Source organism: Cicer arietinum, chromosome 8, assembly GCF_000331145.2.
Source record: "Cicer arietinum cultivar CDC Frontier isolate Library 1 chromosome 8, Cicar.CDCFrontier_v2.0, whole genome shotgun sequence".
Classification (NCBI taxonomy): domain Eukaryota; kingdom Viridiplantae; phylum Streptophyta; class Magnoliopsida; order Fabales; family Fabaceae; genus Cicer; species Cicer arietinum.
In genome coordinates this window covers 27,813,254-27,828,704 of record NC_021167.2, presented here as the reverse complement: position 1 = coordinate 27,828,704, position 15,451 = coordinate 27,813,254, and the positions used below count along the sequence as shown (strand labels likewise).

General features: G+C 23.7%; 1 protein-coding gene across 1 annotated transcript; it reads right to left on the bottom strand.

Annotated features, from left to right (window-relative positions):
- Positions 1 to 13,270: 13,270 nt before the first annotated feature.
- LOC105852724 (dehydration-responsive element-binding protein 3-like) lies at positions 13,271 to 14,547 on the bottom strand. Its single transcript, XM_012719316.3, has one exon. It carries the CDS (start codon positions 14,156 to 14,158, stop codon positions 13,481 to 13,483), a length of 678 nt encoding a protein of 225 aa, XP_012574770.1. The 5' UTR covers positions 14,159 to 14,547; the 3' UTR covers positions 13,271 to 13,480.
- Positions 14,548 to 15,451: the final 904 nt, after the last annotated feature.

Here is a 15,451-nt window from a genome sequence, read left to right as displayed (position 1 = left end):
AGTCATTAATTTTAACTACACAAATAGTAAGAAGAAATTAAATTCTTTACAACAAACAAAAATTAATGTAACTTTTAAAATTAATGTATTGCATAAAATGTTGTCATTTATTAACTTACTTACTAGTGACTACTGATTATAGATTATAATAGACAAAAAATAGTATCTTGATTCACGACGGTGAACAAAAAAATGACGCACTCACGCATTGGTAGTGTATTTAAGATTGAACGATTTAAATTTGAGTTTAATGTTATTTTATTTATTCCATAAAAATTCAATCAACATTTTATTCGACCATTTGATTAAGATTGGTGTCCCAACGGCATGAATGCGGAAAACCAACGATGACACGATATTTGATTTAATTTCAAAAAGGTTTACCGTTGATTAATATTTTAAAACTCATTTAAAATTCTAATGATGATTGATGATGCTATTCATATGTGGAAGTTCAAAACTCTCATTGTCCTTATAACTGAAAGAGTACGCCTTTTATGTCATTTCAACGAATTCAATTTTGAAAAACATATATTTATTGTCTATTATTTTTATTGAACGAGTATCAATTAATTAACTTTTTTTAGTCTTAAGAACCAAGGTGATCATAAATTTTTACTTTCATAAAACAATGTCGATCCTCATTGGAATTTAAAATATTTTTCAAGTATCAATCTACGACGAATCACTTATCAAATAAATAACCACTTATAAAAAAAAGTTCTCAAAGGTGTAGTAATCTCTAATATAAATTGAAAACTGAAAGAGTTTTGTGAAGCAGTTCTAAAATTGATCTTTAGAACTAACAAAATTCTCTAATTATTTATCAATAACATTTTTCTTTCTTATAAAGAATGCATGCTCTATAATTTTAAGAATATAATATAATTCAATCAAAAGATATGTAAAAAGTTGATATATATCAATTTTAGATCAAATAAATTATTTTTTATATATTAAATTTAAGTTGATAAAATTATAGTTTTAAAATTCGGACCAGTGATCAATTCGATAAAAATATCAGGTTAAAGAATTACTTATCGAACTAGTGGATCATTAGTTGAACCAGATAACTTGACCCAACTAAAAACTAATGATATGCAATTTTCATATCTAAAGTTATATATCATTTTAATTTCATTTTTATTTTAACTCATAAAAAATATACCAATTAAACATAAAGAGAGATGATGGTTATCAATTTATTATTATTAAAAAATAGGTAGTGTGGGAAGAAATTATATTTACAAACAAGTAAAATGATGAAATAAATTTTATTTAAACTTCACAATGAATATAGTATCTATAAAACTATATATATGTATATCATATAATCTTTTAAATATAGTTTAACATTATATTTTGTTTTAACTAGTTATCAATTATATTATTATTATAGAAAAGGTGGTAAGGGTTATTTATTAGTAAAAAGTGGGAGTGTTCAAGAGTACAAGTAAATTAGTGAATTCGTTCATTTAAACCAATTTAAACTATATTTTGACTCAATCCATTTAAGTATGGATCTAACCCGAACGAACTCATTTAAATCTAATGATATTCGATTCGAGTAGCAGATTTAACATGTTATTTGAGAATCCACTTCATTGACGTGACATATATATTTTTATATTTATTTTTTATTGTTGATGTATAGTTAAAATTTAGTTGTTGAATTATATTTGAGTTGCAAATTTAATTGATTGATTTATTTAATTTTTTTAGATGTATTTGAAGTATTAAATACTATGTTGTGATACAGCTTTGTAATTTTTTAGATGTTCAAGTATTTAAATTTAATTACAATTTTTTTTTAAAAAAAAAAAACTTAATTATCCTCAAACTCAATCCATCCTACTTATAATCGGTCTCAAACTTCACCCAACCCGCTTATAATCGACTTGGTTATTCGAATTTAATTACAGGTTCAAAACTCAACCCAATTTAAATGAAATTGATTAATTTAAGTATCAGATTTGATCAAAATCAATTCAACCTAACATATGTACACTCCTACTAAAGAAAACTTTGTGATAGAGTTAAAATATGAAACATATTAATACTAATAATTATAATGCGAAAAAACAAAAATAATATTGATTCAAGTGTTTAATTCAACTTTGACTAATTCTAATACATTTCCTGTCCAATACTATGATTGGACCGGCAAATATTCAATTTATAATCCAATTTTTAAAAAGTAAAAAGAATAACCCAATAGTCCAAAATAAAAAAATATATATATTTTAATAATCAATTAACACTTATAAAAGAGATACTTATCATTTTTGTTAATTTGACACCTTATAGTACAAATTAATAATATATGAAAGAGAAAGAGATTACTTGGAACACAGTGAAATATCTAATCTTATGTCCTACTATATATTATTATTGGAGCCTACTTGTCTTAAGATGTCTCTGGAAATCAGATATTGTGTAGCAAATGGATCGGCCAAATATATGCCACATTATAGTACTCCAACCAGTACTTAATTTTGTAAGGATATTATAAAGTTGACGTTTATTAATTAATAGAATCAAATCCAAAAAAATGATTTTTTTTTTTTAAGTGAAAGAATCAAATGTTTTGCTTCGCTTTTCTCTTTTTTGGGTTAGATTTATGTCTCTAGTTTTTTTCTTTTTCTTTTTGTTTTAAATAGTTTTTTTAGCTTAAAAATAATAATTATGAGTTAACAATTAGTAATTGCCAACTAATATATAGTTTCATGCCAGTCTGTGATATATATCTTGCATCTTGTAATGATTGATAGTTTTTTTTTTTTGTTTTTTTTTTAAATTTCAAATTAAAACACTTACAATAGTACGCAAAAAGTATCTGTTTCTCCTAAAATTAGAATTTTCACATTCAAATTATCGGTGATCATTCGATCAAAATCAGATAACATGATCGGTCTTTTGAATTTATAAATGATTTGGGAGAATAAAAAATAATGTCTTTAAATTATTTAAATATTTTTATTTTAAAATGATTAATAATTCAATTGTAATTAAGATTTTTTGAAAATCTATTTTTCATTTTTGTCAAAAAATGATAAAAATTGAAAGAAAAAAATAATTAATTTATTATGTGAATTAGTATATTTTAAATAAGATTTTAACAATTTCAATTTTTTTAAAAACTTTTTCTGCAAAATGCAAAAGTTGAATAAATAATTAATATTATTCTATAAGATGTGGATACATTGGAAAAAACAATTAAATATCTTCAAGTAACTCAATAATATATAGTTTGATCTTAATTCAATTGTTCAAACATGTATAATAACTTCTAATTCTTCAAATAAAATTTTACCATCAAAATTATAAATAAAAAAATCACATTGTTGCAAGTTTCAAAATGTTTACATCATATTTTAATTTAAACTATTATCAAAGAATGATTTAACCATTAATACTAGACAAAATTAAAAATATTCTCAAATACAATATATTAATCAGTTCAAATTTTATATCAAGTAGATAATTGTTAATTTTTGTATTTTAATGTAACTTTAATTATATATTGTTTTATATTTTAATATTTACATATCCTAACTAATATTACTAAAAAAAAAATTGGTGCCTTTAAACATTTGAAGGCATAAGCGATCATATCTCAACCTCTCTCAAGACTACCACTAAATCTAAATATAAACTAAATATATTAAATTATAGAATTAAAATTGGTAATTTTTGAATGGCTTGATTAAGCATATGGCCACGGAATCTCAATGATTCATTATCCTCTACGAAACTTGGTTTCAACATAATCACATTTTTGAGCAAACATAATCACATTGACTATTAGTCTTTTCCATGATAAAGAAAACACTAGTCATGAATCTAAATCATCACATTGATTTACAATTAAATAATTACTATTAAAGAATAGGTTTTGGTGATTGATTGAATGATCAAATAATCACAAAGATAATGATTTTATAATAATTGTGTTTGTGGGTGTCTTGAGATCTTCACATAGGTGCATCTTTTCTAATAGGGCATATATTTAATTTTATCAAGAAAATAAAGAAAAATTGAGTTGTATTTAAAAAAATAAAAAATTGGGATGGGGGAGTTATTGTTAAGTGTGTGTTTGGTTTTATAATAATAAAATTGATTTTGTAAAATTGATTTCAATGAAAAGTGAGTTGGTGGATCAAATTCAACCCCAATTTATGTCTATTATGAGTTGTTTTTTTAACGGATTCTTGATTTTGAGTGAATATATTGTTGATCTTTCATGTTATGTTATTTCTTTTTCTTTCTTTTGAGTTCTTCTATTGAAGTAATATTATTGATCTTTGGTTTAAAATTTAATGGTTTAAATTACACATGCAGTAATATAATCTCAATACATGTAATATGTTTTTCTTCTTTTTCTTATAGTTGAATTGAAGAGCTTAAATCAATTTTGAATTTTTGTTATTAAATTATATCTAGTGTTGAAATATTTCTTGTACTCTTTATTTTAAGGATTAAATATAGTTATCTTTAGTTTTTATAAAATTTTAACTTTTAGTCTTTGTAAAAATAAAAATAAATTTTTAATCCTATATAATTATCTTGCACACAATTATAATTTTTATTTTTAACTTAATATATAATTTTGAATGATATTTTGCAATTATGTTTATAATATTTTTAAAAGTTTATATATAAAAAATAAGTTTAAAATTCAATTTAAAGATCTATATTTCCGTTCGTTTTATCTTGAATTGTTAGCATATAAAAAATTTATATTTAATTAATTTTAACTTTAAAAATTAAAAAATTTATAAAAAAAAACTTTTTATAACGTTTTAAACATACTTCAAAAAATTATTTAAAAATTAAAATTTTAAATAACAATTAAATATTTTTCATTTTAATTAAGACTTACCTCTTTACATAACTAATTAATTGAGGAACTAAAAATTATATATTTATTTTATATAGAATAAATTTAAAAGATTGAGATTTTAAAGTGACTAAAAATATACTATTTAGCATTTATAATATAATTTATAATACTAGTTTATTGCTTATGTAGGAGCTACATCACTTAAAAAGAATTCAGATGGCAAAATAGTCAAATAGACCTTCCGTCAACTGCTAAGATGTTGATTTATGATGCGTAAGTTTAACACTATATATCAATTATTATCAACCTTATATTATATATATAAATTATCAACCATAATTTATTTATTTGACACAACTGTAATTTTTTTATATAGTCATAAAAATAAAATATGTTTTGATTAAAAATTGGTATTTATGTGTTCAAATTGATATAAAGTATATCGATAAAAACAAAATAAATTTAAATCGACATAAACAAAAAATAAATATTAAATTTACATTGAATAAAAGTTAATTTGTCGATCTAAATCAAATAAACAGTGTAAAAAAACAAAAAATTAAAAGACGACAGAAATATATAAAAATAAAAAATAAATAAACAAATATGAGAGTATAGGTAAAAACAAAAAAAAGTCAGTGACACCCATTCACGAGAATCGGTTTTAAATCTTAATAACTTTACTGTAATCCTCGAATTATAATTCCTTTAATAATACCTATAGTCAACTTATATCAAATAGCAAGAGTGAAGCAGAAAAAACAGTGTATTTTTAATTAAATAAATGCAAGGCAAATGTTAAGTGTAATTAGATAACATGTTAATTAAATACTTTGATTATGTAAAATATAATGTGAAACAAATGGTAAATGTTTGAATCATTTAACCATTTGGTTGAAATTTGATCTCTAACTAATATATATAACTAATATATATAAAAATATATGTTTAGAAAAATTAATCTCTTAATAGATTTAGGATTTTCAATAATTAGTGTCAATAATTATGCACGAAAACAATTTGATTTATCAAAAAATATTATGATTCTAATTAACATGCAAATAGGTAAGTCACATTTTAATCTAATTAGATTAAAATGCAAATACAATATAAGTTAATATTTATTAGATCATTAGAGGAGTTCAACAAACCACCACATAAAGTTATAATAATCACAAAAAGTAATTTTGATATCAGATTATATTTATTAAAAATCTAAAGATATTATGTATATTTTATCTTTCTTATATATTGTTTAACATCTATTTTTTTTTTAATTTTATGTAAGAATTCTACCTCACACTTGAAACACCAACACTATTTGACCTATGTTTATTATTGATCAAAGTTAAAGCATTTCTTTTTAGATTTGACTCTTCTAAAGTGAACAATTCATTTTAGAGAATAAAATGAAAAATAATTAATCATTAATAAATAATATTATGTATACATTCATGACCAATCATAGATGATTATAATATCAATCATTGATTTATTCACTTTATCAACTTATCAATTTAATTAAAGGAATCAAATTGTTTACTCATTAATAAGATATCTTGAAACATCAATAAAAACATGAGAGTTAATTCAACACGAGAAAAAAAAAAAAAAGAGATGTCTAGTCTCAATATTATACCACTAAAATAAAAGAAATGATCAAAATATTAATTATTAATCACTCTTTTAAAATCAAACTCGAAGCTAACATAATCTAATTAAATATCACAAATTCAATTTTTAAACCGTTGAGAACATGCCAACTTCACCCAAAACTCACTATTATATTATTATTGAAACAAAGAAGTTTAATCAACAAAAGTTAATTAGATTATGCATAACCATAGTTCAAAGTTTGAGACTTTATATAATTTGATTGGACGGTTAATTATTTTTAAATAAAAAAAATTAAGAATCTCAAAAAGAATATCCACCTACAAACTTACTTAGTTTCATGACAATTGGTCATTAAGTAATTCAACTAAAATCAAACACTTTGTTAGTTTAATCAATTGATCTTTTCCATCTCCAATCACATACAAAGAATACATCCAATATACTTTTACTACAAGACAAGGATGATAATCAAAGCAATAGGGTCCATTTTGCTTCACATCTTACAGCTATATATGATGGGGTCATAAATTTTTTGACTTCCATACTAGCCAATAGATATTTAGAAATTAATGAATTCTATGTTGGTCGGAAAATCAAATGAGTGTTGATGAATAGAAACTAAAAGAAATTATTGGGTTAAGGCTCGTGCTCAATTATTGAAACAAAAGTAACTATTTGTTATTGAGTCCAGCTACCATTGAGAGTTTCATTCCAATAATTTTGTGTTTGAGGTTAAGAAATAATCTTATGAATTCAAATTATATGTACCACAAAAAAAACCTTTTGGTAACCATGTTTATAACAAAAAAATATTTAACAATTTTTTCAAAAAGGTTTTAAATAGTAAGCAAAGGTTTGCGGTAGGTGTCCCCTTGAAAAGAGAAGGCAAAATGTGATGTGTCTAAGGAATCAAAATAAAAAATTATTAAAATAAATTAAGTTGTAATTTTAAAATTAGTATATATATATATACATTGACACAAGATGTCGAATTTATATTAAATATATCTTTTGTATATTAAAAAAAAAATTGTATATAGATTACAAATTTAACTATAAAAAAAATTTATGTATCGTCGATGTAAATTGATTTGACACTATCTACTAATAAAAAAACAAGTATTAGATAGTTATTTCTAATAAGTAGTTATTAAATAATAAGATGAATACTTCATATTGAAGTATAAAATATTTTATAGGCTAAATCATATCTGTGGTCCTTTAACTTAATTTCAGGTAACGTTTTAGTCCTTTATCTTCTTTTTTTCCCGATTTAGTCCTTTATTCCTAAAAATATCAAATAAAGTATGAAAATATGAGTTTATTTGAAGATTTGCGTTACGAATTTGATGAAATTTGATTTATATTGAAGAATATAATTAATTTTATGAGTTTTGATTGAAATTTTTTTTGAATTATTGTATAAAAAATGATAACATTGTTGAAATTTTAAAACATAAAATATCAAATTGTCACTTAAAATTAAAATAAAGGATCAAGTCGGGAAAAAAAAAAAGATAAAGAACTAAAACGTTACCTGAAATTAAGTTAAGAGACCACATATGTAATTTAGCCTATTTTATATTACTAATACATAGTCATGGCACTCTTTAACTGTTGAATTAAAATTTCTAATCAAATACAATTTTTTACAATTTTAAAATTATTTGATTTTATGAGATTACCTTATTTTAATGCATAAAATAAAATTTTAAATATAAGTAAATATGTAGAATTAAATGACATGACTAAAGATATTATGATTATTTAAAAATGTATATACATATGGTTATCAATATTATAAAACATGATTCAACAATTGAATTTATAACATTTGTATTTACAAATACAAAGTTATTAGATATATATGTAACTACATTAAGTTTGACATATAGTAGTAATTGAGACAATATTGATTAATCAATCCATCAAGTTGAAGTGTTTAATGAATTTCAATAAAAAAATAAATTAACAAAGACTATTTAAATTCAAACTTTAAATGAATTTAGGTATATAATTTTTTTAAACAATTGGTCTATCACATCATTATGTACATTCAAGGAGCCTTAAATTTTCATGCCGACTCTTTGTCATTGTGTTTACTAAAGGATAACATTATTTTCTGTAAAAAAAAACAAAAAGGAATAAAATTAATTTTTTAGGGGTAAGAAGTTGAATATACTGTACCAGTCCACACATTAATTCATTGGATAAAAGTCAAATAGGTCCAAAAAAAAATTCATTGGGAGGGGATTGTAGATAGCTCTTCACGAAGGTACTGTTTTGGATTGTAATGGAGAAATAAACAGTAATTTATTTGTCTTTCGAATGCTCATAATTACACCAAATTTATTGAGAATATATAAAATAGGCTAAATTACATCTGTGGTCCCTTACCTTAATTTCAGGTAACGTTTTAGTCCTTTATTTTTTTTTTCCCGATTTAGTCCTTTATTCCTAAAAATATCAAATAAAGTATGAAAATATGAGTTTATTTGAAGATTTGCGTTACGAATTTGATGAAATTTGTATTATATTGAAGAATATAATTAATTTTATGAGTTTTGATTGAATTTTTTTTTGAATTTTTGTATAAAAAAGGATATCATTGTTGAAATTTTAAAACATAAAATATCAAATTGTCACTTAAAATTAAAATAAAGGACCAAGTCGGGAAAAAAAAAGATAAAGGACTAAAATGTTACCTGAAATTAAGTTAAGGGATCACGAATGTAATTTAGCCTAAAAAATATTTATGATGGATAGGATAAAAATTTACATTATCAATATGAATATGAATAATTACCTGCAAAAACGAGCATATATATAGATAATAATAAAAATATATGGATATTTGTATTATGAGTACGGATATCTTATATATAAAATATATGTATATTAATAAAAATATATATAATTAATTAATATTGTCTAAAAATTATATAATTATTACATAAGTTTGTGTTATTTTCAAAATTCTATAACTTTAATTGGATAACTATATTGTGTGACTCTATCAATTATCATCCCAATAATATTGGAGTTCACATGGTTTTTCAAATTGATGGACATTTAGTAAACATTTTAGGGGTGGATGCAAGAGGACAATTTGAAATATACGTAATTAAATAAATTTTCAAAACAAAGAATTATGATTGGAAGATACGGTTGGATTTGTAAAATGGAATTATTATAGAATTGAATTTTTAGCTGATTAGGATAACTTGATAGAGGTGTTTTAATTTCTTTCATAATGCACAAACTTGGTGCACCACGTTTTCAAGGTTTGAAGAATAAGACTTGTCTTGGGAATTTATTGTTTTAGGAGAAAGGACTAATTGTGATGTATCTTGATGTTTCTATTGAGGTAAAACACCAAACTTATGTCTCAATTTTTTTTTATGTCAAACGTCAATAATATCAGCATTAGATTTTGATATCACTTATTATTGGGATGTATAAGGAATAATTAAGTCAAGTTTGATTGTTTTTAATTCGGTCTCTATATTTGATTTAACTAATTTTTAGACTATAATTCGTTTCTTAATACGGTCAAACTCAGTGTGTTGTAGATTTAATATAAATGGAACGAAATAAAAACAAGACTAAGTTGCTTTCAAGACGAGTCGTCAAATAATAGTTATTAAACATTTAAAGAAAATAAAATAAAACATAAAGTAACTCATAGTATCACCTATGATTATCACTTGTCAATTCATTAAAGAGCAGTAACTCACAACATTGGTTTTCAAACATTAAATTACTAAATTAGTGATCTGATTGATAAATTTTTTCAGAGAGAGTGAATCAATAATAATATAAAATAACTATTTATCCTTAAAGAAATTTGGGACAAGACAAATAACTCGATGAATAACTAAAATCCGGTCATTTTTTTATCTCTATTTTTTGAGATCAAGTCAGACCCAACCAATTGCTTATAGATCAAGACGTATTCGCATGACAAATCAAATCATATACTCTCCTACTTGTTAGGGTGACTAAAGATAGTCGCAAGCAAGAACCATGATTCACAACCACACCAAAAAAGTAGGCTAACACATCTCAATTCAAAATGATCTTATATGGTATAAAAATATGAGTCAATTTTTTATTTTAATATATTTAATTCGTTCATAGTCTAAAGTGAATTTTCATTTACACTTAAATTTCAATACTATGCTATTTTCTCTTATCTCAATTATAAGAAAATATGAATCAATAAAAATAAATATATTTAATTTTAATTTTTAAATTAAATATATTAATTTTTATTAAAATTTCAAATTTCTTTTATATTCACAATTAGAAGAAGTACCCTCTATGTTTGCAGGCATGAGTTTGTTTACCATCCAGACGTAATGATTTGGTGAGCATTAATGTAAAAATACAGAAAACATAAAATGCTTAACAACAACAACAGTTAAGAATTAAATGAATTAAAGAAAGTCACTATCAAAAGAAAGAGTTAGTATATATAACCCCCACAATAGCACAGCTAAGTAGCTAGAGAATGGTACTAGAAAGGTACTAGCTACAATTACTTTTTCGTTACGATTTTACTTTTCATGCTATTATTATTTGCTTCACGAAAGGGGCTATTAAGCTTCTTGATAAAGTAGACTCTTATTATTAGCTAATAACAACATCTCACTACTATCACTACTATCATATGCTTCCACATATAATGCAATTTTTTCAATCAAACAATCTCATTAAATCATTGCTGAGTATTTTACTTAATTAAAAATTAAAAAATATATATATAAACTTGATTGAAGTTATAGTCTCTTATTATTAATTTGTAAAATTAATCATCTTATTTTAAAATTCAACAGTTTTGATCATTCTTTTGTATTTTTCAATGAAAAAATGGTGATGTGATTTTAAATAATATGACGTATGACACGATTATATTGAATGTTTAATAGTCATTAAATTGAATAAAATCCTCTAAAAATTTTAGTTTCAACTTTTAAAATTATTTATTTTTATAATTTAATTAATAATTAATAAATTTAAATAATTTTACATAATAAAATTGTATATTATATAATTTAAAATATATCAATAAATATTTTTTAATTTTAATACCACAAGTTCATTCACTCTCATCAACGAACCAATATGTTCTGCCAAACAAAAAACCGAATGCTTGTTGAGAGTAGCATCTTCGAAATCCAATTCCAAATAATTGATGAGTTTAAGAAGTACTAATCACGCTGATGGTTCAAATTCTAAAACTTAACATAACTCACACTAATCACCTAACTAAAGATGCTAATATTTGTCAATTAAAAAAATTGTTGTTAAGTATGACTTTTTTGTTTATCTAGCAATTAAATTGTGTACAAGATGTACTCGAAATAGAGATGATATAAAAACACATATTTGCAATATTTGTACAATAAATAGAGAGGTTCTTTAACGGATATCTATAGATAAAATAAAATGATATTTTAACTACTTAGTCAATAGACACGAAGACTGATATAATGATATTATTACTCGTTAATAAATTAATAAAATTATTAAATTTAGTTATGTTATCATATATTAATACTTTTTAAGGCTGAAATTTTGTGATTCACTTTGATTAGTTTGATTATGTACTAATGTTCTAATATTGTATGTGTTAGTACTTTTTTGTATTAACAAATTACTAAGGAGAGGAAATTGAGTGTTGTGATGTTGAAGTACTTAAAAGTTATTTATGTGTAATGGATTGAAGTATTTTTGCTCTCCCTTATAAAAATAAAAAATAAAAAATAAAAAATAAAAAATAAAAAATAAAAAATAAAAAATAAAAAAGAAGAGTATCGATAACGTATCACTAGCTCTCATTGTATATGAACCAATATTTGGGCAAAATATAATATAATTATCAAATTTATCGATCAATTTATTCAATCATGTGATATAGCCATTGCAATTTTGTAATCATCAAGATGGGTCTTCCCATTAATTAAAACCAGAAAAAACAAAAACAAAAAAACATAAAAGAAAAGGACAAATAAAAATTAAAAATGCGATAGAAAATCTTCCTTTAGCCTTTATTCTTGTCATAAGAAAGCAAAACATAACTATATAATAATGTAAGCTTCTTCCAAAAGCACTTTCTACACGTATATTATTTCACTTCATTTGAATAGTCACACATGATAACACTATTTTTTTCCCATTCCAAATTAGAAACTATAACCAAAACAAAAGAGACACCATACTATGAAAAACATGTTAAATCCTCAATAGTCGTTTACATTGAAAATTAGAAACTTTATCTCTTTAAATGTAATGATGATCTTTATCATTATTGCACTATAAAACAACCATATATAAGTCTATATAAAATTATCAAACAATAAAAAAATCTTAAACAAGAATCCTAAAGAGAAAAAGTGAATGAAAAATTGATTTTAAAAATATAAAATTAATTTTAACATATTTAATTAAAATTAATTTTAATTTTAAATTATAATTTATAACTTTTAAATTTTATTATAATTTTATATTAAAATTTATTTTTAATTTATTTTTACATAAATATATTTAAATATAAATTACTTTACATTCAATTTACTTTTAAATAAAATCAATTTTTATTACACATAATTAAACATATACTAAATAACAAAGTTTGAAGATTGAAATGACGAAGAGTAGAATAATAAAAACGTCAACTTATTAAATTTTCAACCTCAATAATATATTATGAACATTAACAATAGTAATTAACTTTATTGTAAAATCAAATTAGGTAGCAAAGTATACTACTTAGAAACAAAAAAAATTAAATTCCATGGGAGCAAGTAGAGAACAATCTTCGATAAATATACATCTATTTAAAAAATATATATATATTTAGCCCTTCAAATAAAAATTGCCAAAGGACCCATATCAAAATAAATACTAGTACTATATGCAAATAATTAAAAAAAAAAAAATCACACTAAAAAAAAAGGTAGGTAACAAAAATTAAGAGTTGTTCATGAGCACAACGAGAGAAGCGTGTTTTCTGAATCATGCATTGATGATATCAAAGTTGAAGTAATCACTGCCACCATAACCATAATCATTCTCTTCTTCATCATCATAAATGCTATAAGAATAATGCCATTCATCAATCGGGTCAAAATACACAAACTCGTTATTCGGGTCGGGTGACTCATAACTTGTTCCGAGTCTTGGTAGTTCCACAATCTCGTCGAGATCCTCCGGCGTCGATGATGAAGAAGAAGAAGAGGAGGAGGAGGAAGCAGACGGCGGAGCAACCATCGAAGCGGCTTTGGCGGCCGCGGCTTGAACATCTCTAGGCGATTTAGAAGCGGGTCGGGGCAGTAAACCCGCGAGTTCGGGGAAGTTAAGGATTGCGGAGGTTCCTTTAATTGTTAGTGCCGCCGCGTCGTGTGCACGCGCCGCCATTTCCGCGGTGGCGAATGTTCCTAACCATATTCTGTTTTTCTTCCGTGGTTCGCGGATTTCTGATACCCATTTTCCCCACGTGCGCATTCTAACTCCTCTGTAAACTGGATGTTTACTGTTACAGTTACTGTTACCGTTACGATTAACGTTACTGTTACGGTTATTGTTGAGGTTGTTATCTCTTTCTCTCTTTTTCCCTCTGTTTTCTTCACTTGAAGAACTCAATGATTGTGGTGAAGGTGAATTGTAGTTAGTGTTATAATCAGTTTGAACCATTGTATTGTTTTGTGTTTCAATAACAGCAATGACCAACTAAAATGAGATGATTTTGAAAGTTATTGGATCTTTGAGAATTTTTGGTAAAGAAAATGATGTTATTATGATATGGTTTTGAAGTTGGGTTGGTGTATTAATGTTTGGTTGTGTGAGGTTAAGACAGTAATTGAGAGGGGGGGTGTAGTTTGTAATAATAGTGAGAAAGTAGGTGTGTTTAGCGTTTTGTGAGTAAGTGAGTGAGGGAGAGAGAGTTATTGTGGTGTGTGAGATGAGATGAGTGGAAGAGGGGTTTTATGTAGAGGGAAGAGAAAGAGATATAGGAAAGAAAAACGTGGGGTGTGAATCTTGTAATTGTTAAGGACCCCTCAAGAAAGACCCACACGAATGGCTTTCTTTTCTAAATCATGGAGGTGGAGGTGCTAGCTTAATGTATACATGCATGCACAACTACTTAATAATATCCTTAATTAAAAGCTTAATAATACCAACAAACTTATATAAAAATTATTTAAGTTGTAAGAAAAGTTCATAAGCATTATTAAGATTTTCTTGTTTTAAATCTTGAGTTTTTTATTTATATATATGTGAATTATTGATGGTGACGATTTGTTTTAGTACAATATGATGTATTTTGTATTTGAAATAATAAATATGATTCTATAGTATATAGTTGAATGGAGGTGGAGAAGGAGGAAGGAAGGTGATTGAAATGTCTCAAAATGGTCTCACATACAGGCTGGCAGATGCAGAGACGGTTCTAGATATTTTTCATGGTGGCAGACATCGAGTACTGTTTATTTTTATTTTTAGTTTTGAGTACTTTTTATTAATAATAATATATTTTCATTGTTATTTTAATAAGAAAATTTTGTCTTAAATTTTAAATTTATTTTCAATTTTTATTTAATGTAACTTGAAAATTTATTTTCTATTTTATTTTGCATTAAAGAAAGATAGTATTAGATTTTATTTATGAGAGAAAATAATTAAAAAATATTAAAATCAATGTACTCATTAATAATTTTAATTATATATATATATATATTGTGAAATATTAAATAACCACAAATAATATTAAAAAATGAACATTTTAAATGGTGATATAAATATAATTTAAAAAACAAATATAATTTAAAAGTTGTAATTTTTTTTATATATAAAATTAAAAGATTTTTCAATTTTTTTAATAATAATAATAATAATAATAATAATAATAATAGTAGTAGTAAGGATTAAAAAAATTATAGTTCTTATAAAATCTCATAATTTTGTTTTTAGTCTTTATAAAAAAAT